We start from the raw sequence: 23,886 nt of genomic DNA on the forward strand, positions 1-23,886 counted from the left end.
GCTTACACTCTAGGTTATATTATGTATACAGAACAGTTGATGTGCTCACACTCTAGGTTATACTGTGTATACAGGACAGTTGATGTTATACTAACACTCTAGGTTATATTGTGTATACAGAATAGTTTATGTTGTGCTTACACTCTCGGTTATGTTGTGTATACAGGACAGTTGATGTTGTGTTTACAAGCTAGCGAAGGTAAAGAGTATTATGAGGAGTTAACAAAAATATACCACCTGGTGTCATCAGAAACAAACACAAAGCCTTACCCCATATCTACATATACCACCTGGTGTCATCAGAAACAAACACAAAGCCTTACCCCATATCTACACATACCACCTGGTGTCATCAGAAACAAACACAAAGCCTTACCCCATATCTACACATACCACCTGGTGTCATCAGAAACAAACACAAAGCCTTACCCCATATCTACACATACCACCTGGTGTCATCAGAAACAAACACAAAGCCTTACCCCATATCTACACATACCACCTGGTGTCATCAGAAACAAACACAAAGCCTTACTCCATATCTACACAAATGCTCAAGATGTTGGTTTATTGTCCTTTATTTATTCATACCACTGACTTTCATCTGGTGATACTAAATTTAACTCCCCAAACAATGATAACTTACAATCACCAGAAGATGAGTGTTACAACACAATACATTGTGAACAATAAAACGTTTATTTAGCAGTATACCATTAATATATATATATATATACTCTTCAAAAAAAGAAACGCAAAAGGGATATTTTTGTTATTTTAAAGAGAAATATATGTAATAACGTTACAAGTATGTGATGTTACACGTGTTAAGGCACTGATTGTCAGACCAAAATGACAATAAAAGTTGTGCACTTTGAAAACGGAGGAAAACATCGGATTTTTCGCCAAAACGCATTCGTGTCCAATAAATTTGTTTGAGAGATCTGCATGTTCTGCAAGTGCAACATGTGCAAAATCCCTATAAAAGTGACGAGTTCTCGGTTTCCATAGCTCAGTGTTAAGCCACCGACACGCAATACAGTTACGCCAAGACTGACTGAAGCACAACGCAACAACGCCATTGGTCGCTTGGAAGCAGGCGAATCTCGATCAGATGTTGCCAGAGCTGTGAATGTCCACCCAAGTACCATCACAAGGCTATGGAATCGTCACCAACAACATGGATCAACTCGTGACCGTCCACGATCTGGCAGACCTCGTCTGACCACGCCCGCACAAGATCGCTACATCCGGTTATGTCACTTTCGGGATAGGACCACCACTGCGACGTCTACTGCCTCAACCATACCAGGGCTGCGTAGGATTTCCGATCAGACCGTACGCAACCGTCGACGAGATTCTTGGGCCCCATGTGCAACCCATCATGGTGAACGTCAACGACGTTTTTCAACATGACAACGCCCGTCCTCACACAGCCCGACTCACCACTGTCTTCTTGAGACACCATAACATCAACGTTCTTCCCTGGCCCTCCAGATCACCAGATTTAAACCCCATCGAACATCTTTGGGAAGAGTTGGACCGACGTGTGCGACGGCGACAACCTCAACCGCAGGCTCTACCTCAGCTTGCAGCAGCTTTGCAGGCTGAGTGGACAGCCATTCCACAGGATGTGATTAGTCATCTCATCGCTTCCATGGGCAGGAGATGCCAAGCAGTTATTGATGCTCACGGGGGGGCATACTCGTTATTGACGTTAAGTGACGTTAAACTTCAACTAGTGAGCGTGGACTTCGCCTTTGCAGACTTTGGATGTTCAGCAGTGAATGTGCAAAGTTTCACACATGTCATACAGAACTACCCGAAATAAACTTGTTAACAATATGTCTCAAATTTTGCCTTTTGCGTTTCTGTTTTTGAAGAGTATATTTCACTGTGCCACAAGGTTCCTGTATGACTTTGTATCTTAATTATTTACTTAGACCACAACTAAATGTGTAAAACTTTGTAGTTATGAATATGTTTTATGAAAAATAAGATGGAATTATTGTTGATCTTAACCAAAACTTTTATCAAAACACATGAAACAAAACCTTTATCGTTTTCATAACGGTCTTCTGGATCGATAACTGTTAGAATATAATTTTGGATAATTCTAAAACCAATCTTTATTTACTCACAGGACGGCAGCACGTTATTGCACATAGCCTCGGCAGCAGGACATCCTGAAACAGCTATGATTTTCATGAAAAAGGGAGTCCCTCTTCACATGTCTAATAAAGTAAGGCATGACAGGAATTAGCATTGACATTGTAAAATTAAAGTAATAACAATCTGAATAAGAATTCGTATCCAAACTTCAGAACTTTTTAATTCACTTGCCAAAAGCAGTATCTAAATATCTAATATCCAATCTCTTAGAAATATAAACAAAACTTCCAGATTGGCCTTAAGTTGTTATTCTTAAAATTATTTTTTTCTCAGAGACATTTTAAGTAGACTTTAAAGTTTGTCAGTTCGGTGCTAAGTTTCCGTTACGTTGTACATTCTACGTGTGACAAGGTGTTGTAATGAAAGCTCCCTAGTAGCACAGCGAATTGTCTGCGAACTCACACCTCTTCAAACCGGAATTCGATACTCATGGTGTAGCTTTGTTCTTAATTCAAACAAGCAACTTGTTGATATTTTTGTTTGTACTTACTTCAAGTTTCAGTTGAACTTAGTTGTATAATTTCGGTGGGTTGTCTTTCTAAAATATTATAAGGAATAGATAAAGGATGTAGCTAATATGGCATTTGTTTTTAGGCTGGTGCTAAGTGTATTCATACTGCCGCTCAGAAAGGCTATGTGAATGTGGTACGAGCTTTAATACAGAAAGGAGAAAATGTGGACGTCACGACTAATGTAAGTAAAGTCAATGCGTTCTTTAACAATTGGAAATGTTAAAGTTTGTAATAACATTTTGTATTTTATATATATATATATATATAATGATAGTGTAAGTAAGTTATTATATATTTCTACTTTGTTTTTCTGTTAGATTCATTTAACATTATACATTAAAATGTTTAATATGTATATATATATATACTAATTGAATTTGTCTATTTGTATCAAATATTATTTATCATTATGACTATTTTGCCTTGTTTGCTTAGTATTATGTTTTTCGACTAATCTTAAATTCCTTAACAGGCTGAACTTTTAATATTAATGGGATTACGGACGAAAATATCGCTAACAGCTAAGATATTCAATTGATGAACCAATGTATTCTAATCATTAGCTATATTCGTTACTTAGTTAATATGTAGTTCTCGTCTTTGTAGATAGCTTGTTTTAATCAGATATTCTCAATAATTTGCAACAGCCAAACTAATTTTTTACTGAATACATAAATTGTTTCTTTTGTTTGTTTGTTTTTTGAATTTCGCATAAAGCTACTCGAGGGCTATTTGTGCTAGTCGTCCCTAATTTAGTAGCGTAAGACTAGAGGGAAGGCACCTAGTCATCACCACCCACCGCCAACTCTTGGACTACTCTTTTACCAACGAATAGTGGGATTGACCGTCACATTATAACGCCTCCACGGCTGAAAGGGCGAACATGTTTGACGCAACGGGGATGCGAACCCGCGACCCTCAGATTACGAGTCGCACGCCTTAACACGCTTGGCCATGCCGGGCAAATGCTTAAATAAAGGGCCCGGCATGGCCAGGTGGGTTAAGCGTTCGATTCGTAAACTGAGGGATGCGGATTTGAATCTCCGTCGCAACAAACATGCTCGCCCTTTCAGCTGTGGGGCGTTATAATGTGACGGTCAATCCCACTATTAATTGGTAAAAGAGTAGCCTAAGAGTTAGCGGTGAGTGGCGATAACTAGCTGCCTTCCCTCTAGTTTTACACTACAAAATTAGAGACGGCTAGCGCAGATAGCTCTCGTGTAGCTTTGCGCGAAATTCAAAACAAACAAACAAACTTAAATGAAGAATTTAACTGCAAGTTAGGTATGCAACGTAATAAACACTAGACATCAGCATATTTAATGTTACATAAATGTATGCACTAATTAGAGTATCAAAAGTATTAATAACTTTCTTTTATAATAATTTATTTAAAGCACCTGGAGATGGTACAGGTCAAAACAGCCTCGTTGTTAACAGAAATGTGAATATGTTGGTACATTAAAGTAATACCGTTCCTACTCTACTATTCGGTTAGACAAGATTAGTCCAACAGGTGAAAGTGGATTCAGTTGTCTTCTGCTTTTCTCTGGAATAGAGACGATAGCAATTTGCGTAGCTTAGTGCAAGAACAACTAAAAACCGTGTATTAAGACGAACAACAACACAGTTTAACAATGTTTGAAAAATGACTGAGGACGTTCATCGGAAGTAAACATTGTTGGGATCGTTACAAAAAAACAGTTTGCTTGAAAATAGAGGTAGACTATACCATTTACACTTACATTCTGCAAATCGTCAAACCGAAAATAGATTGCTATTCTAGCATGGCCAGGTGATTAGAGCACTTTATTCGCAATATGAAAATCGTGAGTTCGAATCTATGTCACCAAACATGTTCGACCTTTTAGCCATGATAGCGTTATAACGTGACAGTCAATTCCACTATTCTTTGGTAATAGAGTAGCCCAAAATGTGGTGGTGGGTAGTGATAACTAACTGACTTTCCATTAGCCTTGCGCTGTTAAATTAGGGATGGCTAGCGCAGATAGTCCTAAAGGGAAGGAAACTAGTCATCACCACCCACCACCCCTTCTTGGACTACCCTTTTAAAAACGAATATTGGGATTGATCTTATAATGCCTCCATTGCTAAAAGGGCGAGTACGTTTGATAGTATGGGGATTCAAACACACGAACCTCAGACTGTGATTCAAGTGTCCTAACAATGCCAGGACTCCAGAAAGAGACATATGTTGGTTGAAATGGTAGATGTTTACTAAACAAGCAGTTCCTTATTAAAATGGCATGTAAAATTAGTGCGTGATGATAAGAAAACCCACTTGTAAAGAAAATATATATACTTAAAAACGGCTGGTATGGTTGAGAAAATTTTATGTAGAGGAGCGAACAACGTTTCGATCTTCTTCGGTCATCGTTATTTTGAACCTGACGATGACCGAAGAAGGTGAAAACGTTGTTGTTCGCTCCTCTACATAAAAGTTTCTCAACCCATACCAGCCGTTTTTAGATATATATGTAAAATTAGATTATAATGTTCTTAAAATTTTCAGTTTCATAGAAATTAGACCGTTGTTTAAGAATAAAGGTAGTGTTAATCAAAATGACAGGAAAATTTTTATTATTATATTCTTTTAAAATATATTTTTTATTAATAATTAGATCGGTGGTTAAGAAAGGAGTGTGTTAAGTAGAGTGATAGTTAATATACCGTTATTTTTTTCTTATAGTCCATTTTTCTTGGTACTTAAATCTTAGGCCGTTGCTTATTTATTTTAACATCAAACAGTTGTTATCCATTTTATTATTAGAAACTTTTTTGTGAATTTAATATTACTAAGATATGAAGTATATGATCCTGGGAAATCGAGCAGTTGGATGAGGACCACTGAAGTCAGTATTATTTATTAATATTACCATTTATAGTATTTATATTAATTACACAATGGAGACTAAATGATGTAATTTACTACTGGATTATTCTCCCTGCTTCATAATGTTTGGAAAATGCACTACTAACTTTCAGGAACTAATTAAAGAGCAAATAACTTGACATTTTGTTTTCTAAAAACAGCTAAAAAGAATCTATAGTGTTTTGTAAATACACTGTAAACATTTGAGTGAATGTTAAAGAAACAAGATATTTGATATTCTTTGGAGAATACGTTACCAACCTTCGAGAGACAAATAAATTAAAACTACTGGATTGTTTTTGGTTTTTTTTAGAATATACACGATAAATCTTTTGGAAAAGGAACCCTGAAGCGTTAAGCCATCGAATGAAAAGAAACTATAATAAAACGGAAAATTAATGGATTTTTATGAAATTTGTGAAGTATTTTAAAATAACGGGGTATAGTGCTGTAGGCTTACGGTGGTGGTTGACCTTAATTGCTTATTTATGTATTATTCACGTATGATTGCGTAGATCGAAAAACATACAACATATAGTTTTTGTACTAAATTAAAAAAACAATAATTTGTAATGTCAGTGACATTGTACAAAACCTATTACGTGATCGGTCTTCTTGCGATTATTTTATAACAAAACACGTACTAAACAATATGTTGTGACAATTTTCAACATAACTTACTTGGTAAAAATGATTAATTTATCCTTAATTTATTAGCAGTACCAAACTCTATTTATTATTATTATTATTAGGATAATTTTAGAGCTCTATACATCGCTATACAGGCTTAAAGAATTAACACTGTATTTTTGTATTATTATAAGAATACTTCAACAGCTCTACACATCGTTACTTAAGCAGATATATTTCATGTTCTATTTTTAGCTGCGGCAAAACGGCTTAGAGATTTTTTTGTTGTTGTTGTTTTTAATACAAACTTTTAGTTCATATCTCTGTCATCTCTTAACCGATTTGAGATATACTTACAATATTAGACTCGGCAGGTCAAACCCTTCCCATTGATGTATTTGACCACGCCCAAGGTCTCATAGATTACTTTTGTCACATCCTGCCGTGGCCCAGCATGGCCAGGTGGGTTAAGGCGTTCGACTCTTAATCTAAGGGTCGCGGGCTCGAATCCCGGTCGCACCAAATATGATCGCCCTTTCAGCCGTGGGGGCGTTAATATGTGACGGTCAATCCGACTATTCGTTGGCAAAAGAGTAGCCCAAGAGTTGGCGGTGAGTGATGATGACTAGCTGCCTTCCTTCTAACCTTACACTGCTAAATTAGAGACGGCTAGCGCAGATAGCCCTCGAGTAGCTTTGCGCGGAATTCAAAGCAAACAAACTCCTCCTGTCTGAAACAATTTCGATTTGAGGGTTGGTTGGTAGTGATCCTAACAAGCAATAAAATTGTACCGGCTAAACGCGTATCTCACTCATAGCTTTGATGGCGCACAAAAATATAACTAATAAAAAGGGGAAAAAAGTTCAATAAAATAATTTATTCAAAATCCTATCTGAAAGAATTTCAAGAGCCGTAGCTATTGGTGATTCCTCTTCTTTCTGTTATTATAATTAGAACAATTTAAAGGCTGTACATAACAATGTAAAGACAAAAAGCCTTAAACGTTGTGTTTTTTGCATAACTATTATTGAGATAATTTGATGGCTTTACATATCATTATAAAGGCAGAAAGCCTTAACATTGTGTTTTTGGTTTTGTATTGTTATAATTAGGATACTTTTACGACTTTACATATCACTTCAAAGCAGAAAATTTTAAAATTGTATTTTTTGTACTATTATTATTGTGATAATTTGGTGGCTCTATATCATTATAAAGACAGAAAGTTTTAAATTTGTGTGTTTTTTGTTTTATTATTATTATTGGGATAATTTGACGGCTTTTCACATCGCTACAAAGGCAGAAATAAACATTGTATTTTTTGTATTATTATTAGGATAATTTAACAGCTCTTCACATCGCTATACAGGCAGAAATCTTAAACACTGTAATTTTTGTATTGTTATTAGGATAATTTAACAGATCTTCACATCGCTATACAGGCAGAAATCTTAAATACTGTATTATTTTGTATTATTATTAGGATAATTTAACAGCTCTTCACATCGCTAAACAGGCAGAAATCTGAAACACTGTATTTTGTGTATTATTATTAAGATAATTTAACAGCTCTTCACATCGCTATACAGACAGAAATCGTAAACACTGTATTTTTTGTATTATTATTAGGATAAGTTAACAGCTCTTCACATCGTTACAAAGGCAGAAATCTTAAACACTGTATTTTTTGTATTATTATTAAGATAATTTAACAGATCTTCACATCGTTACAAAGGCAGAAATCTTAAACATTGTATTTTTTGTATTATTATTAGGATAACTTAACAGCTCTTCACATCGCTATACAGGCAGAAATCTTAAACACTGTATTTTTTGTATTATTATTAGGATAATTTAACAACTATTCACATCGCTACAAAGGCAGAAATACTAAATATTGTATTTTTTGTATTATTATTAGGATAATTTAACAGCTCTTCACATCGCTATACAGGCAGGAAAATGGGAAGTTTTAGAAACTTTACTGGGCCACGGAGCGAATGTTAACCTTCCTGCTGGAAAGGTAGGTGTTAAATATATGCGAATATAAGTAATGTGTCATTAATGAAGTGTGGGCGAGCATGAAGGTGTTCACCTTGATTATATTACGGAGTATGAAGGATAGATGTCAGGTTGATTTGATGAAGAATAAAAGGTGAATTTCATTGTTATATGAGAGAATGTGAGAGGTAGGTGTTATGGTTATCTAACAAATTATAAAAGGTAAGTATTATTATTATATGATAAAGTATGAAGGGTAGGTGTAAGACTTGTGTGACGAAACATGGCAGGTGAAATAATGTGAAAACACATATGGAGATCATGTGATGTATCATGAAAGGTGAGTATGAGCAATGCGTGATGGAACGTGAATTATAAATGTTAGGCTTTGTTACTGAACATAGAAGGTAGATGTAAGAATTACGTAACGGAAAATAAAGATAATATGGTTATATGACAGAATATGAACGGTATGTATCAGGGTTACTTGACGGGGAATAAAAGAAAAGTTTCGTGGGTGTACGATGAAGAATGACAGGTATTTGTTATGGTTATGTGACAGAAAACGAAGGATAAATGTCGTAATTATGTGACAGAGAATAAAAGGCAGGTTTCATGGTTATGTAACGGAATTTCATTATTTTTGTGAAGGATTTCAAGTAAACTTCACAATGTTAGTATTAAAATCTGTTATAGTTGTTTTTAAAATTTTGATAGAAATTTTATAAAAGTATTATAATTCTTACGCTCTGAGTAAAGACACTTAAAACATTTACGAATATATTTTTGACTTTATTTGATTTTAGTATCCTCAGTTAAGGTTCTACATTTCTTTAGTCCAGATCGTTAAATTCATTTTTTAATAATTTCATGAAAAAAGGACACTACATTTTTACAATGAAATGTAGAATCGTTTTCTAAGTGTTAATATTCCACACTATTTAGTACGTGGCAAAACCGACTCGCTTTTTATTAACGCAAACCATAATCACTTTTTTAACGTGTAACTATCATCACAAAACACATACAGTTGGTTTTGTACCAGGAAAAAAGCTGATTAAGCCTTGTCTGCAGAAACATCAGAAGTTTAACGTTTTCAAACTAAAAATCATGCGTAATAAATAGATAGATTAGGGTACTTAAATGTTTGTTTAATATATCTGAAGTCATGGTTCTTTGTAACAGAATGGAGCTACGCCTCTTCATATGGCGGCCATGATACCAAGTGGTGAGAAGTCTGCTGAGCTCTTACTTAAGAGTGGAGCAAACATTAACGCACGTCAAAAAGTGAGTTAATAATAAACGACTTTGAAAAGAGATTTTAAAAAGAAAAGTAACGGTTTGTTTGTTTGTTAAGGGCAAACACAATGGGGTATTTGTGCTTTACCCACCACCAGTACCAAAACCCAATTTTTGTCATTATAAGCTTTCAGACTCACCGCTCAACCACTAGAGGATAAATAATACCGGATGATGGATTTCTTTAAGCAAAGCGTCTCTTCAGTTCTTTGTTTCCTGACTGAAAATGTTGTTCAGTGAACTAAGAGAAAATTAAAGTCATTGTAGTTACAACGTTTATGTCTCTTCATTAAAAGCACATCATTTTATTTATCTGTGATGTAACAACTTTGTTTTACTCTCATTACCACCGTTCCACCGGTTTTGTCATTTTATTAGAACAGTTTGTTTTATTTTTCAACTGTATTTCATTGGTTAGTTTGTTGTTGTTTTTTAATTTCGCTCAAAGCTACACGAGGGCTATCTCTGCTAGCCGTCCCTAATTTAACAGTGTAAGACTAGACAGATAGCAGCTGCTCATCACCATCCACCGCCAATTCTTGAGTTACTTTTTACCAACGAATAGTGGAATTGACCGCACATTATAACGCCCCCACGGCTGAAAGGGCGAGCATGTTTGGTGTGACAGGGATTCGAACCCACGACCCTCGTATTACGAGTCGAGTGCCTTAACTCTAGTCTTACACTACAAATTTAAGGACGGCTAGCGCAGGTAGTCCTCGTGTAGCTTTGTGCGAAATTAAAAAACAAAACAAACTCTACGGTTTTGAGCATTTTAAACTTTCAGCCTTGCTTCAGAGCTAATGCTTAAAAACGAGTTACTCAACAAGTTTAGGCGAGTACTGCTTAAGTTAAAGTTAAAACTTACTTATCGATATTGTATCTACTGAATATCATCATAATGACCATAGTATCTACTGGTGTGTTACACAGAAGACTGGATGTTTCTTTATTTACATTACTTTAAATTAAAGTGGTAACCTAGATGACTGTTCCTACCACATCATTGGTGTAAGGCAGTAGACCATAAGTTCGAACCAATAAAAATATTATATTATTCTGGACATCAATTGAAGGTTATTCAAACAGCGTAGCCTTATGTGATGAGTAACTTTTGTACAGAAAATTGGATGTGGAGTTTACTTCGATGACAATATTCAAATTTTGAGGTAAGGATGAATGCATTACTCCTGTTAATATAAGGGGCTACCTATAAGGTAAAATAAACGTGGTATATCGTTCTCAATAGTTACTATTTCGTTTAAAGTTAAAAAGTATGCGTTTATTTTATCTCATGAAATTTATGTATAACTTTTATTGACGCGAAAGTGTAAAATAGAAATAAGAACCAATCATCTTCATATTAACTTTAAAGGTTTTTTTTTATTCGCGCAAACTACACAACGCCTATCTACGCTAGCTGTCCCTAATTTAGCAGTGTAAAATTAGAGGGAAGGCAGCTCGTCATTACCACCCACCGCCATCTCTTGGGCTACTCTTTTTACCAACAAATAGTGGGATTGATCGTAAAGTATAACACCCCCAGCGTTGAAAGGGTGAACATGTTTGGTGCGCCGGGGATTCGAACCTGCCACCCTCGGATTAGGAGTCGAGTGCCTTAACCACCTATGCCGGGCCGCATTTAAAGAATTGCTCTTCCTTTAAGTTATATAAAACTAGACGTTTGTCATTAAACGTTAGTGTAGAAGTTGTTTTAATGGGTTATCTGATTTTTGCACGTGAGTCCTAACAGCTGTCCGTTGTTTAATTAATCTCTATTTACATCTCTGTCATCAATGGTTTTGGTTGTTTTTGTTCTGCATTAATCTGTCAGTTCGAAATATACTTAAATTCCCTTAATGAAACTCAGGAATACTTAAGACAATACCAGGTTACTTAGGAATAACTAGTGTCTTCTTAAGTCGAGAACTTTATCATTTTAACACAGGTTGTATTATGTACTTATTACTATAACTGATTTTTCAAAGATATGTTGTTTTCCAGTTGTTACTTACTTACGTAAAACCAGTGCGGTGTCGAAAACATCTAAAATATCGTTTAATACATCGTAGTGCGTTAATTATTATTTATTTAAAGAACGTGCGCTTCTGAAATAATTTGCTGAATGATGATATAAGTAAACATTGACGTACTTCAGTAACAGAAAAACATTATATGATGAAGAAGTCTTCAACGTTGTTTACTGTAAATCATGCCAAAGTGTATTAAAAAGATAATAAAAAGGCATTAGATGCTATTGTTTTAAAAGAACATAGAGATTATAGATGTGAACAAAAAAGATCGAGTGTTGGGTCATCTGTCAGAGAAAAACAAACTTCACGAGAAACGTTCCTTTTTGTGTTTGTTTCACGAAACGTAAATATATGAAGAACAAAAATCGAGCACGAAGAGAACTTTTACAATGTGTCGATATGCGCGCCAATGAACCAAGTGCAAGATGTCAATAACGTCAATAACCTCATATGAACTTGTAGCCGCTGATATCTAACGCCATAAGATTTCTACTGAATCTGTGCAAGGAAATACGGAGGTTGTGGCAGATGAAGTTGGTTCGAATGAAGCGGACACTTAACAGATTAATCTAAAGCTTGTACTGAGAACTCGTGTATGTCAGCATTTTATACTAATATAATAATCGACTAACAAATAATGATTAGTAAATATAGTGAAGTGGTATATTTTGGGAGAACATGCTACAATTTTCCACAGAACATTAATTTTGTCTTCTGTCGAAACATGTAGTATGTCTTCCCCCAAAAAAAACAACACACACACTTTATTATACTTATAAATCGTTGTCTGTCAATTTCTTACCACATTGGGGACATGAAGAATGAATATGTTTGACGATTACTGAAGTATATATATATATATTTAAGAAGTAATCCTAAATATTTATATGTATGTATATATATATATATATATGCATATGCACAATAATATATTTCATATGTCATATTTCCAGATGATATATACAATAGTTTTTTCAGTACTACGTTTATGTCTAGTTTCATATAATGTGGATTGTCTTGACTGTTCTCTTATTCTTTCTTCAGTTTTCTGAAGTATCATGAAATCTGTTAGCTTGAAAACCTCAAACTTTATTACATAGTACATATTACGGTCTAGCATAATTTCATAATTTAAGACCTTGTAAGTGTGTATAAAAAAAATCGACATTAACGATTGCATGTATGCTCTACCGTATCAAATATTATCTTAAACTTTATTGTATTTATTCAGTCAGTTTCATATTATACAACCATGCGATTATTATATTTTTGTGTATTTCTGTATGTTACGAACCTACACGTACAACATTTTTACATTATTTCATATTTTATGGCCTTATAAATATCATGTTATTAAATAATTATTCATATTTACAACTTTGTGAATTTTATTTGATATAATTCTAGGTAAAATATGCCGTTCTCTGGAAGTTAGTGTTACTTTTTTCTAATCTATAAAAACGACCGTTTCCACGCAAGAACGCCTTCAAAAATTAAACTCATAGATCTGAAATTCAATTATTTTAAAGGAACACTAATTAAAATGCCCCTTGGTGAATCAAAAATAAATTTAAGGACTTATAATTCTAAAATTTAGGGCTCGATTCCCTGCGCTAAAATAATAACAACGAAATAAAATATCCAGAAGATCATGAACTAATGAAGAAATAATATGTTTATTCATTAGTTTATTTTATTTATTGTTCCTTGGTGGACAGCGGTAAATTTATTGATTTACAACGCTACAATTCGGGGTTCAATTCCTCGTGGTGGGTACAACAAATAGTTCAATGTGGTTTTGTTCTAAAAACAAACAAATTTTTTACTTAGTTTCATAATCATTCATAATCAAATTCTAGATTATGATGTAGTGTTAAAAACAAAATAAACCTGACATAATTTTTATGACAAATATGATTAATCCTTAAACAGCGGGAATGTTGTAGGTGGCAGCACCACTTGATGATGGCCGCGGTTTAAGGGTTAATTACGTTGTGCTTCACAAGTTTATAAAAAAGCGTCCACACTATAATGCATTATTAGGGTACATTTCTCTCTACCAATTCCATTGTTAATATATATTGAAGTTTGGTGTAGATATTGTTTAAAGAAACAATAATGTCCCAACTTACGCATCTTTATGTCTCATAAAATATAAGCTGCCTTCATCTTGTGGAACACCGTATTTATTTTCCTTTTAACTAAAGTAACATGTTCTGTTTGACTTCCTCGGAAAGAACATGTTAGAAATGTAAAATGATGGTAATATGTTAAACAATATGTACAGATTTGAACTTATAAGTTGCACATTTTAGATACCTGAGGGTGGGGTCCTATTTCACTGTAAATCCAACTACGTGAATTGAATATGCTACTGATATTGCATCTCATCAATATTTTATCGTGCATAGGATAACGAAACACCTTTACATCTGGCAGTACGACATGGAAATCTTCGAACTGTTGAACTTCTACTAGAAGATGGCGCCGAAATCCAATCGCAAACAGAGGTATATTTTGAAAAAAAAACATGGTAATACATCATTCAAGCAGTTCTAAAATTCGAGCAAGTGAGAAATTTCGTGACATTTGCTTATAAAGAGCTTTTTTCCGAGAACTGATTTTTATTTCTGTCTATAGTGTATATAAATATATTTAAAACTTTATGTGGAAATGTTATTTTTTCTTAAGTCGTTGGCTGTATCGGAATCGTTGTTTTAAATATTTTATCATTTTCTATATTTGTTACTTTCTCCACTTCAGGAATTCTACTCATAAAAAAGATTTATTTCCAAAACGTTTATTGTATAAACGTACGAACGATATTATCGGAAAATATGTATATCATACAATATCTTACAATACTCGAAAAATTAACTTTTCTAGACATTCAATTCTAATTTTGGTCTTAATTAAAACATTGCAATAAATGTATTATTCGTCTATGATAGAACTCATTCACAAGAAAAGATCTACAAATATTGTAATCATAACTCTATTCTTTTTCAAAGCGTCCACGTCCCTCACTAGTACAGCGGTAAGTATACGGATTTACAACGTTAAAATCAAGGGTTCGATTACCCTCAGTGGACTTAGCAGATAATCAAATGTGGCTTTGGTATAAGAAAATACATACACGTACCTTAGTGTCAAACAGATCATAAATTTACTTTCAAGGCATGACTTCCACCTCTAGATAGATGTAACAGTTTCTGGTATACATGTGTCAGTTAGCACTTGTGAGGAATGTCGAACATATTTTTAGCAAAAGTTTCATTTCTCAATGTTAAAAAATGCATGAGGAAATAGCAGTTGAATTCCTGAATATAAATAAAACAGTTACTGACGTTGTGTGAATTGGAACATTTATAACGTTGCAAACGTTGACATTCTGTGACGTCAAAGATTATTTATTTATTCTAAGTCATTTCTAATTTACTAAACATCTTCTGAAAGACATTTATCGCAAAGTTGCTTAATATAAAAGAATGAGAAAAGAATAAACAGCCCTATTATGTATGTAAAAAGATTCCAGGTAAGTAACATAACATAAATGTAATATAGTAGGGTATAAATAAATAGATGTGCCACAAGTACAGTTTTTCGTTAAACACCAATTTTCATCAGGTAAATTTTCGGACTGAGAAACATTTATTTAGTAAGTGCGCTTGTTATTTTTCTTTGAAAATAAGTAAAATATGTTTAGTATTAGTTCAACCAATATTTTGAAAGACAATGATGGTGTCGCGGAGTGAGAGACTTGGTAACTAGAAGCTTTTGAACGTTATGCTTATAACAGACTTATATTCCACTGATTTTCATTTCAGCTGACATTTCTGCTGGATTCAGCTTATTTTCTTCAAAATTTATGAAAATACAAGTGAAACTAGTATTTTAACTGGGTTATACTATTAATTTCTGTTTGCTCATGTTTTGAGCACACTTTACGTGATGTTTATTTTTATATTTTGTAAAAGGTGAATGAAAAATGTATTTTATTTCTATTCCTGTTTTTTTTTTATCAAATTGGTTTGTTTATTAAATATTATACAATACTACACTGCTCAAAGTTATTTGAATTGGTTTTTTATTGTACGTTTAAAGCAAGGTTCATACAGTTCTTCTGGTGGAAAGTGGGAGAAAGGATGCACCCGATTTGGACCAAAAACAGATAATTTGTTTCTGTTAGCCTAAAGATGTCAATAAATACTAATATTATAAGAAAGAAAATCTGAACTTTATCTCCAAATGTATTTTAAATAAAGGAGCACTGCCCTCTACTCAATAATCGAGCAGTATACATATATACATTCGGTTTCATACCCTAAAAAATGTATTTAGTGGTAATACTTGATTCTTTCAAAACTAAGTTAGTCTAACTTGTACAAGCCTTTACGTTTAAACAGATATAGAAAGAGTAATTTAAATTAACAAAGAGCCGTTAAGTTTTTTTTTAATTTAGCAAAAAACACTCCTCAAGATTCATAAAATGTGTTCATATAAAAAGAGAAAAAAAAGAAAAGATATTAGACAGTCAAATCAAAGCAGATCGTCCACAAACTGTAACTCAAATCTTAATAAATATTTGTCTCACTGAAAACCACCTGGTTAGCTAATAATACTGTAGACCTCAGGTGGTTACGATATAGGTTTTATGTTATAAATTCAGTATTTTCTATTCTTTTTATAGTAATATAGTGTCATGGCATCTTGAATAGAAGATATAAGTACATTTACTCTGTATTCATAATAGTTCGGCGAAACTGCACTGCATATTGGTGTGAAAAATTGTCGTTTTCAAGTGGTCAAGTGTCTCCTGATGTACTGGGCCAGCACCTTTTCAGGTCACAAAGGTCTTTTTTCAGTGAACCAACAAAACCAGGTAAATACGGTCTTCTGAGTAAATGCGCTACAATCGACTTTAAAAGAAATATTTCAGGAAAAACAAATTTAAGTAATAATAAAAAATCCTTATTATATCGTTATAGCTGGGCTTTAAACTATACAAATTCTAATCCTGTAAGTTAGCCGCTAATAATGAAAAGAAATTGATAAAATAGTCGAAATTAATAACTTCTACTATTAGTAAAACTACATATACACATAAAACTTCCTATTATTAGGGTATTTTTTTAAAACAAATATGTTTTAGGATTAAATGGAACAAAATATATAATTTATTTCGTTGAAACCTAACGTCTAACAACTAACTTTTCAACAAGTGTGTTTAAGTTTATGTTGTTATTTGAAAACTGAATTGTCACTTTGTTTAAACTCTGGTACAACAATTGCAGAAAGGAGAAACAGCACTGCATTACGCTGCTGCACTTACACCAACACAACATCATTACATCGGTGAATCACGAGATATTGTTAAAATAATTCTACAAAATGGAGGGAATGTTACCATAGAAACAACTGAGGTGAATATTTTTCTAAATGACTTTACTAGATTTCTCTTTCTTTGTGAAACTTTTATTACTTTTTTTCCTATTTTAAGTTTATACTGGAACTATTTGAGGTATAAGAAGTGATCCTGAAAAATGACTTCAAATGATTCGCGAACAGAAGTCTGTTTTGTATGTAAAAGTGTTAGCAATATATTAAGCCTGGGGCCCGGCAAGGCACTCGACTCGTAATCCGAGGGTCTCGGGTTCGAATCACCGTCACACGAAACATGCACGCTTTTTTAGCCATGGGGGCATTATGATGTGACGGTCAATCCCACTATTCGTTAGTAAAAGAATAGCCCAAGAGTTGGCGGTGGGTAGTGAGGACTAGCTGCCTTCCCTCTAGTCTTACACTGCTAAATTAGGGACAGCTAGCGGAGACAGCTCTCGTGTAGCTTTGCGCGAACTTCAAAACAAACAAACCAATATTAAAAGTGGAACAGTATTTTGAAAACTTTTTGTCTTAATTTTTAAGTCTTATGATTTAAAAGATAAGAATAAGAAAGCGGAAATTATTGTAATTTTTCTTTGAGATGTTTGTTATTTATTTTGTAGATATGCATTGAACTAATAATACCTTTTTAGTGTGCTGAATAACAACTTTATTATAAATTGGATTACTTGCCTACGAAAAACAGTGTCTAGCATGATCAACGGTTTCTCTCACCCTTTCATTTTGCATAAATAAATATATACTTATTTAAACATACGTAATCATATTTTTATGGCGAGTGAGCTATTTTTCATATTATTTCTATAATCTCTAATATTACATTATTCCATTTCGAAGTGGAAAGAAACGCCCTTACATTACTGCAGCAGAGCCGGCAATGTCGAAAGTATGAGAGTAATCTTAGAGTCACTGGAACCTTCTGATCTTCAGGCACTTTCGAACAGAAAATCTAAGGTGAGAATTAAATGTGTCTACATGTTATATAAAAAGAAATTATTGCTATAACCGAGAAACTTATTTGTCATATAAAAGCAGATGCACGTAATCGTTGAATTACATTTTCTCTTGAAGCCCCAGATAAGGTATACTTTCTTCATGCAGTTAGTGGCAAATATCATATGGTTTTTTAATACTCTACGTTTCTTCGAACATGGCCCGGCATGGCCAGGTGGTTAAGGCATTCTGAGGATCGCGGGGTCGAATCCCCGTCGTACAAAACATGCTCGCCTTTCAACCGTGGGGCGTTTATAAGTGACAGGCAATCCTACCATTCGTTTGTAAAAGAGTAGCCCTCTAGTCTTACACTGCTAAATTATGGACGGCTAGCACAGATAGCCCTACTGTGCGTTTGCCAAAAATTCATTTTTGTTTTCAGAAACGGCTTTGCATATCATATAACCTTTAATTTTTTCTGTCAACTGTTATTGCATATCAAGTATAAGCGGTATACTGAGGGAAGAACGTCCATTTTTATCTCATACTCTAAACAATCGTTGTTTCTTAGAAGTTTTGAAGTTTTTTTTTATAGAAATGAAAAGTATATTTCTGTTATTACTACCGTATATTTTATTTATGAATAGTGTGTTTTGAAATATAAAATAGGTAATGGTTAAAAAATACTTCAAATCTTAGAATAATTAAAATTAATTAAATAAGTAACAATATGGACACAAAGGTAAACGTTTTTTTTTTGTTTTTTTTCTGCTACAAAGAATGGCTGGTCGCCTTTGTTGTACGCCAGCAATGGTGGTCACTTTGATGTTGTCAACCTTCTCATTCAAAATAATGCACGTGTGGATGTATTTGATGAGGTAGGTAAGTTTTCTATTCTTCAAAAATATTTTTTAATGTTTACATGAGTTTTATCAATTATAATGTAAGTAATTAAACTGTTCCTCTGGAGGTGATCTAAAATTGGTGACTTTCGTAATAGAACTTGTTACAAATATTGAGCCAGTTTTTGAGTACTTTCGTAATTTTTATCTTATAATTGCGTTTAGTATTAGTCAAAATTTGCGAATAACGTTATTAGTAAATTGGATGTTAATGTTACGAAACTAAAATATAGAGGGCAATGAAAAATGTGTTTTGTTTACATGTTTAAGTTGAACGTTCCAAACGTACAATTAAGACAGAACTTGTTGAATTCATGAGTATCTAAGTCAGTGTGACTAATTTATAATTTAAACTAAGGCTAAGTCGTTGAAAACGAAGTCTATGCTTTCGAGTAATTTGAAATGGAAAACAATTTAGCATGGAAAGGCAGCACTCCACCTAGCTGCAGAAAATGGTCATCAAGAAATCGTCGATTTTCTTATCCACCACAAAGCTTTTGTGAATGTTCGTTCAAAGAAAGGGTACACTTCTCTACATCTCGCAGCAAGAAACGGGCATAACGCCATAGTTCGAGACTTGATCCACAAATACGGATCTGTGGTTGATGCATTTAGTTTGGTGAGTAGTCTAAACTCTCAGCATTTACAAGAAATATAAGGAACACAAACGCAGTAAAACTACTGAAGTTAATCTAAAGTGAAGATTATTCTGTAGAAAACATTCACTAGAAGTAGTATTTGTTGTTGTTATTCTTTAGTGGTATTAATTTGATTCTCGGTAATAGAAAGTAAAAGTCTGGTAACTAATTAAAACAATCTAGAATGAAATATTTGCTTAAAATGTTTTAACATATTTTTTTTTAAAATTGCGTTTTTAAATAAAGTTCTGTCAACAATCTGAAAAGGTTTTACTGAGTTCTAAATTAGATATTTTATAAAGTAATTTTGTGTCCTGTGTTAATTGCGTAGTAGTTCTGCTAATGATATCGGTTTCTTAGTTCAACACTAGACAATGGGTTATCTGTACTTTGTCTATCGACTTAGGATTTTTGCGTTGTAACCAAGAAGACATGTCGCTGATCCCTATGGGGACGATTCAGCTACTATACTTGAGTATCAGTTTCTATTAGTTACATCAATTGACATTTCACTACTTGTCAGTTCCAGCCAATCAAAATTACATGTATTTCACTTACAACCAATAAAATGTTAACATACACCTGTGGCATTTAATAAAAACAATGAGAGTAGCGTGTATTTATGAGTCACAAATTTATCTTTATTTTCTATGCTATTTTACTAAATGTTAAGAAACAAGTTATTTGTCATAATGGTGAACGTTCATTTTCAAACACTACAGTCACAGCAAAGTAACATTAATGGAAGTAATGCCTGTCACTGTATCGTGAGAACTAGACCAGTATTTCTCAACCAGTGAAGCGTAAAGAAATTTGAGGTGGGCCACGAAATTTCTTGTAGTTTAGATAGGTTGTGTTACTAAAAAGTTTGAGAAATGCTGAACTAGACACCAAACTCTCATATTTGACAATGTAACAACAACTTGTATTACCTCATTGGATTCTCGAGTTGTCTTTAAGTGTTTTGTTTGTCTTAGTTTTCAAAAGTTACTAATGTCAATAATGTTCATAGACTAAGTGCATATTTACAGAACTTAAAAGTATCTGTCATACAAACATACATGTTTGACTAAAGTATACACATCAGAAGCATACCCACGATCATGTTAAGCATGTCAAGAGAATGCTTGAATCAGGACAATTCAAAAAGCACACAACATTCTGCATTATACGAATTCATAGTGGTATCAGTGCTCGTGACTGATCAACCAATGGGCAGTCCGGATAACTCACAACAAACAGCAGGTGTTCTTCAACTTGAAATATTGTATTCAGTGTCTTCATGAGTGACAGATTCACACTGGAGTTAGAAATCTTCAAAATGACCAACAGTCTCTAATGAATAGGGTCGCTAGTAAAGGCTGTTTAAACGACTCACCAAACTCCCCGGTTCCACAGCTGTACGTCTGTGGACTTACAATGCTAGAAACAGAGTTTTGATACCCGTAGTGGGCAGAGCTCATTGTGTAGCTTTGTCCTTAATTACAAGTAACTCAACAACTAATATCTTTAATTAACTTATTTTAATTTTATCGACTCAAAATAGAACATGATTTGTGAAAAAGATCGTTTTATGGATTGAATTTTAATCATTTACAGATAAAGGTATTTATTGGAAATTAAAACAAACCACAAGCTTAAACGCATTGTTTAATCCTATCAAAAAAAAACACAGCATTTATAAATATTTCAAGTTTAATTTCGTCAAGAAATTATGGCATGTAGGATATTAAACCTGAAATACTTATCTTACATGCTATAATTTCTTGACGAAATTAAACTTGAAACATTTATAAATGCTGTGTTTTTTGACAAGATTAAACAATGCGTTTAAGCTTGTGGTTTGTTATAATTTCCAATAAATACCTTTATCTGTAAATAATTAAAATTCAATCCATAAAACGATCTTTTTAACAAATAACGTTCTATTTTGACTCGACTTTTACTTTCAGGCCTAGCATGGCTAGGGGTGTTAAGGCGTTCGATTCCTAATCTGATGGTCGCGGGTTCGAATCCCCGTCGCACCAAACATGCTCACCCTGTCAGCCGTGGGGGCGTTATAATATCACGGTCAATCCCACTATTCGTTTATAAAAGAGGAGCCCAAGAGTTGACGGTGTATGGTGATGACTTACACTGTTAAATTAGGGATTGCTAGCGCAGATAACCCTCGTGTAGCTTTGCGTGAAATTTAAAACAAACCTTTACTTTCCCCCACATACCATTACAACCATGGAGGAACGTAAAATTTTATGTTCTTGCTTTTACATTTTATTTAAGAAACTTGTAGGTTAGTGTGTTAAAGTAATGTTATTATTTAAAGAAAAATATAGTGATTTGATATAAAAAAATGCAACTTGTTTTGACTGTATGGGTTTTTCTTGTTTTCAGACAAAACAAACTGCTTTGCATTTAGCAGCAGAGCGAGGAAACTTAGATGTGTGCAACACTCTACTAGATGCCAATGCTAATGCTAGTTCTACTGACAACGTAAGCACTTCTCTCTCACATTGTTTTCAGTTTTATCTAATTATGTGCAAAGTGTTTGTTCGACGTAACTATTAGACATACTTCACATAAAATACTTGTTAATAATTTCTCCTAAGGAAAAAAAAAAACGTTATTGAACCATTACTTTGCTGCATCCTTTTTTGTTCTTTTATTTTTGGTGATGTAAAAATGTTTAGACCTAAAAGATAATTTAATAACTGGTATACGAGATAAAAATCCATTGATTCTGTGCAACATACAACTTTCTTAGTGTTTCATCGAGATTGATTTCCTTGCCTGGTTACAAAATTTAATTCAAATTTTTATTACGTTACAGAAAACAGTTGTTAATCTAAACTATCATTGGTACTAACATGATTTATTGAAACAAGAGCAAAGCAAACTACGAGTCAGGTTTGATTTTGCTTTTTACGTCAAACATTTGAATGAACTCTGTCCCATAAAATGAAAAACGTGAGTATGTTACTAATCCAGTATCAGTTGTTTATAGAAGGAAGTGGCTGCGACCTTTTTGTATACCATTATATTGCCTACTACTTAGGATGGACAAAGCCCTCTTTTGTTGGCTGCACAGAATGACCACTCTGAAGTAGTGAAGTTATTTCTGAGACACCAGCCCCAATTGGTATCTGTGGCCAATACGGTAAGTGTAAAAGTTACCTAAATGTACACATAAAATTATGATTATTTCAATTATTATTGGCCACATTCTATATATGTAGACTTCAGGTGATTCATTGTGATGCATGTTAAATACAGTTTAATTAAGTAACAATTAGAGCTTTTTTTGAATGAAGATGCAAGAAAGTAATACGAAATTATAGGTTTTAAATTATGAGTCTTATATCGCATTTGTATAAAGACATGAAAATAAAACAACAGGATACTTGATTTCCTATATAAAGACAAGAAAGTAAAACAATAGGATACGTGATTCCATATATAAAGACAAAGAAGTAAAACAACAGGATACTTGATTCCACATATAATAACAAATAAGTAAAACAATAGGATACTTGATTCTTTATATAAAGACAAAGTAAACAACAGGACACTTTAAAACAATAGGATACTTGATTCTATAATAACAAATATACTTGATTCTTTATATAAAGACAAAGAATAAAACAATAGGATACTTTATTCTTTATATAAAGACAAAGAAGTAAAACAATAGGATACTTGATTCATTATATAAAGACAAGGAAGTAGAACAACAGGACACTTTATTTCGTATATAAAGACAAAGAAGTAAAACAACAGGATATTTGATTTTTTATATAAAGATATGGAAAGAAAAACAACACAATACTTGATTCCCCATAAAAGCAAAGGAAGTAAAACAATGGGATACTTCATTTTTCTTTTAACTGATTTTATAGACATGGGTTGATTCGTAGTGTGCATATGTGAACGAACAATCTTATTGCAATGGACTAAACGTTTCTGCTATCTTTCCAACCTAACGAAAGCACCCACATTTGGTTTCTTCCAGGAGGAATGTCCATTCAGAATTATAAGACACTTTCATGTAATGACGTAACTCACAATAACATACGCAGCTAATTATAAAGTGTTAAGCCACATTGTAAGTCTAACAAGAGTTTCCTTCTCACTCTTTCCAGAAAGGGTTCACCTGTGCTCACATGGCTGCAGTGACAGGAAGCACAGCAGTAGTAAAAGAACTAATGAAATCCAACAGAGGTGTAGTTATTTCTGCAAGAACTAAGGTAAGTTAATTACTCATTATATTTACTGTGCTTATTCCAAACAGAACTAAAGTAACCTAGTTACCTATTATAATTACCATGATTATTCCAAACAGAACTAAAGTAACCTAGTTACCTATTATAATTACCATGATTATTCCAAACAGAACTAAAGTGATCTAGTTACCTATTATAATTACCATGATTATTCCAAACAGAACTAAAGTGATCTAGTTACCTATTATAATTA

The 23,886-nt window shown here is 33.4% G+C and overlaps 1 protein-coding gene across 1 annotated transcript in view; it reads left to right on the forward strand.

The window, feature by feature from the left end:
- nompC (no mechanoreceptor potential C) overlaps positions 1-23,886 on the forward strand; it is a 105,415-nt gene that overhangs the window by 38,717 nt on the left and 42,812 nt on the right. The window contains exons 7-19 of the mRNA XM_076503434.1: positions 2,144-2,242; positions 2,767-2,865; positions 8,129-8,230; positions 9,394-9,495; positions 13,952-14,050; positions 16,294-16,422; positions 16,835-16,963; positions 17,781-17,897; positions 18,656-18,754; positions 19,197-19,397; positions 21,808-21,906; positions 22,469-22,570; positions 23,553-23,657. Coding sequence (XP_076359549.1) covers positions 2,144-2,242; positions 2,767-2,865; positions 8,129-8,230; positions 9,394-9,495; positions 13,952-14,050; positions 16,294-16,422; positions 16,835-16,963; positions 17,781-17,897; positions 18,656-18,754; positions 19,197-19,397; positions 21,808-21,906; positions 22,469-22,570; positions 23,553-23,657 — 1,482 coding nt within the window. The remainder of the gene's footprint in view (positions 1-2,143; positions 2,243-2,766; positions 2,866-8,128; positions 8,231-9,393; positions 9,496-13,951; positions 14,051-16,293; positions 16,423-16,834; positions 16,964-17,780; positions 17,898-18,655; positions 18,755-19,196; positions 19,398-21,807; positions 21,907-22,468; positions 22,571-23,552; positions 23,658-23,886) is intronic.

This window comes from Tachypleus tridentatus, chromosome 6 (genome assembly GCF_004210375.1).
Source record: "Tachypleus tridentatus isolate NWPU-2018 chromosome 6, ASM421037v1, whole genome shotgun sequence".
Classification (NCBI taxonomy): Eukaryota; Metazoa; Arthropoda; class Merostomata; order Xiphosura; family Limulidae; genus Tachypleus; species Tachypleus tridentatus.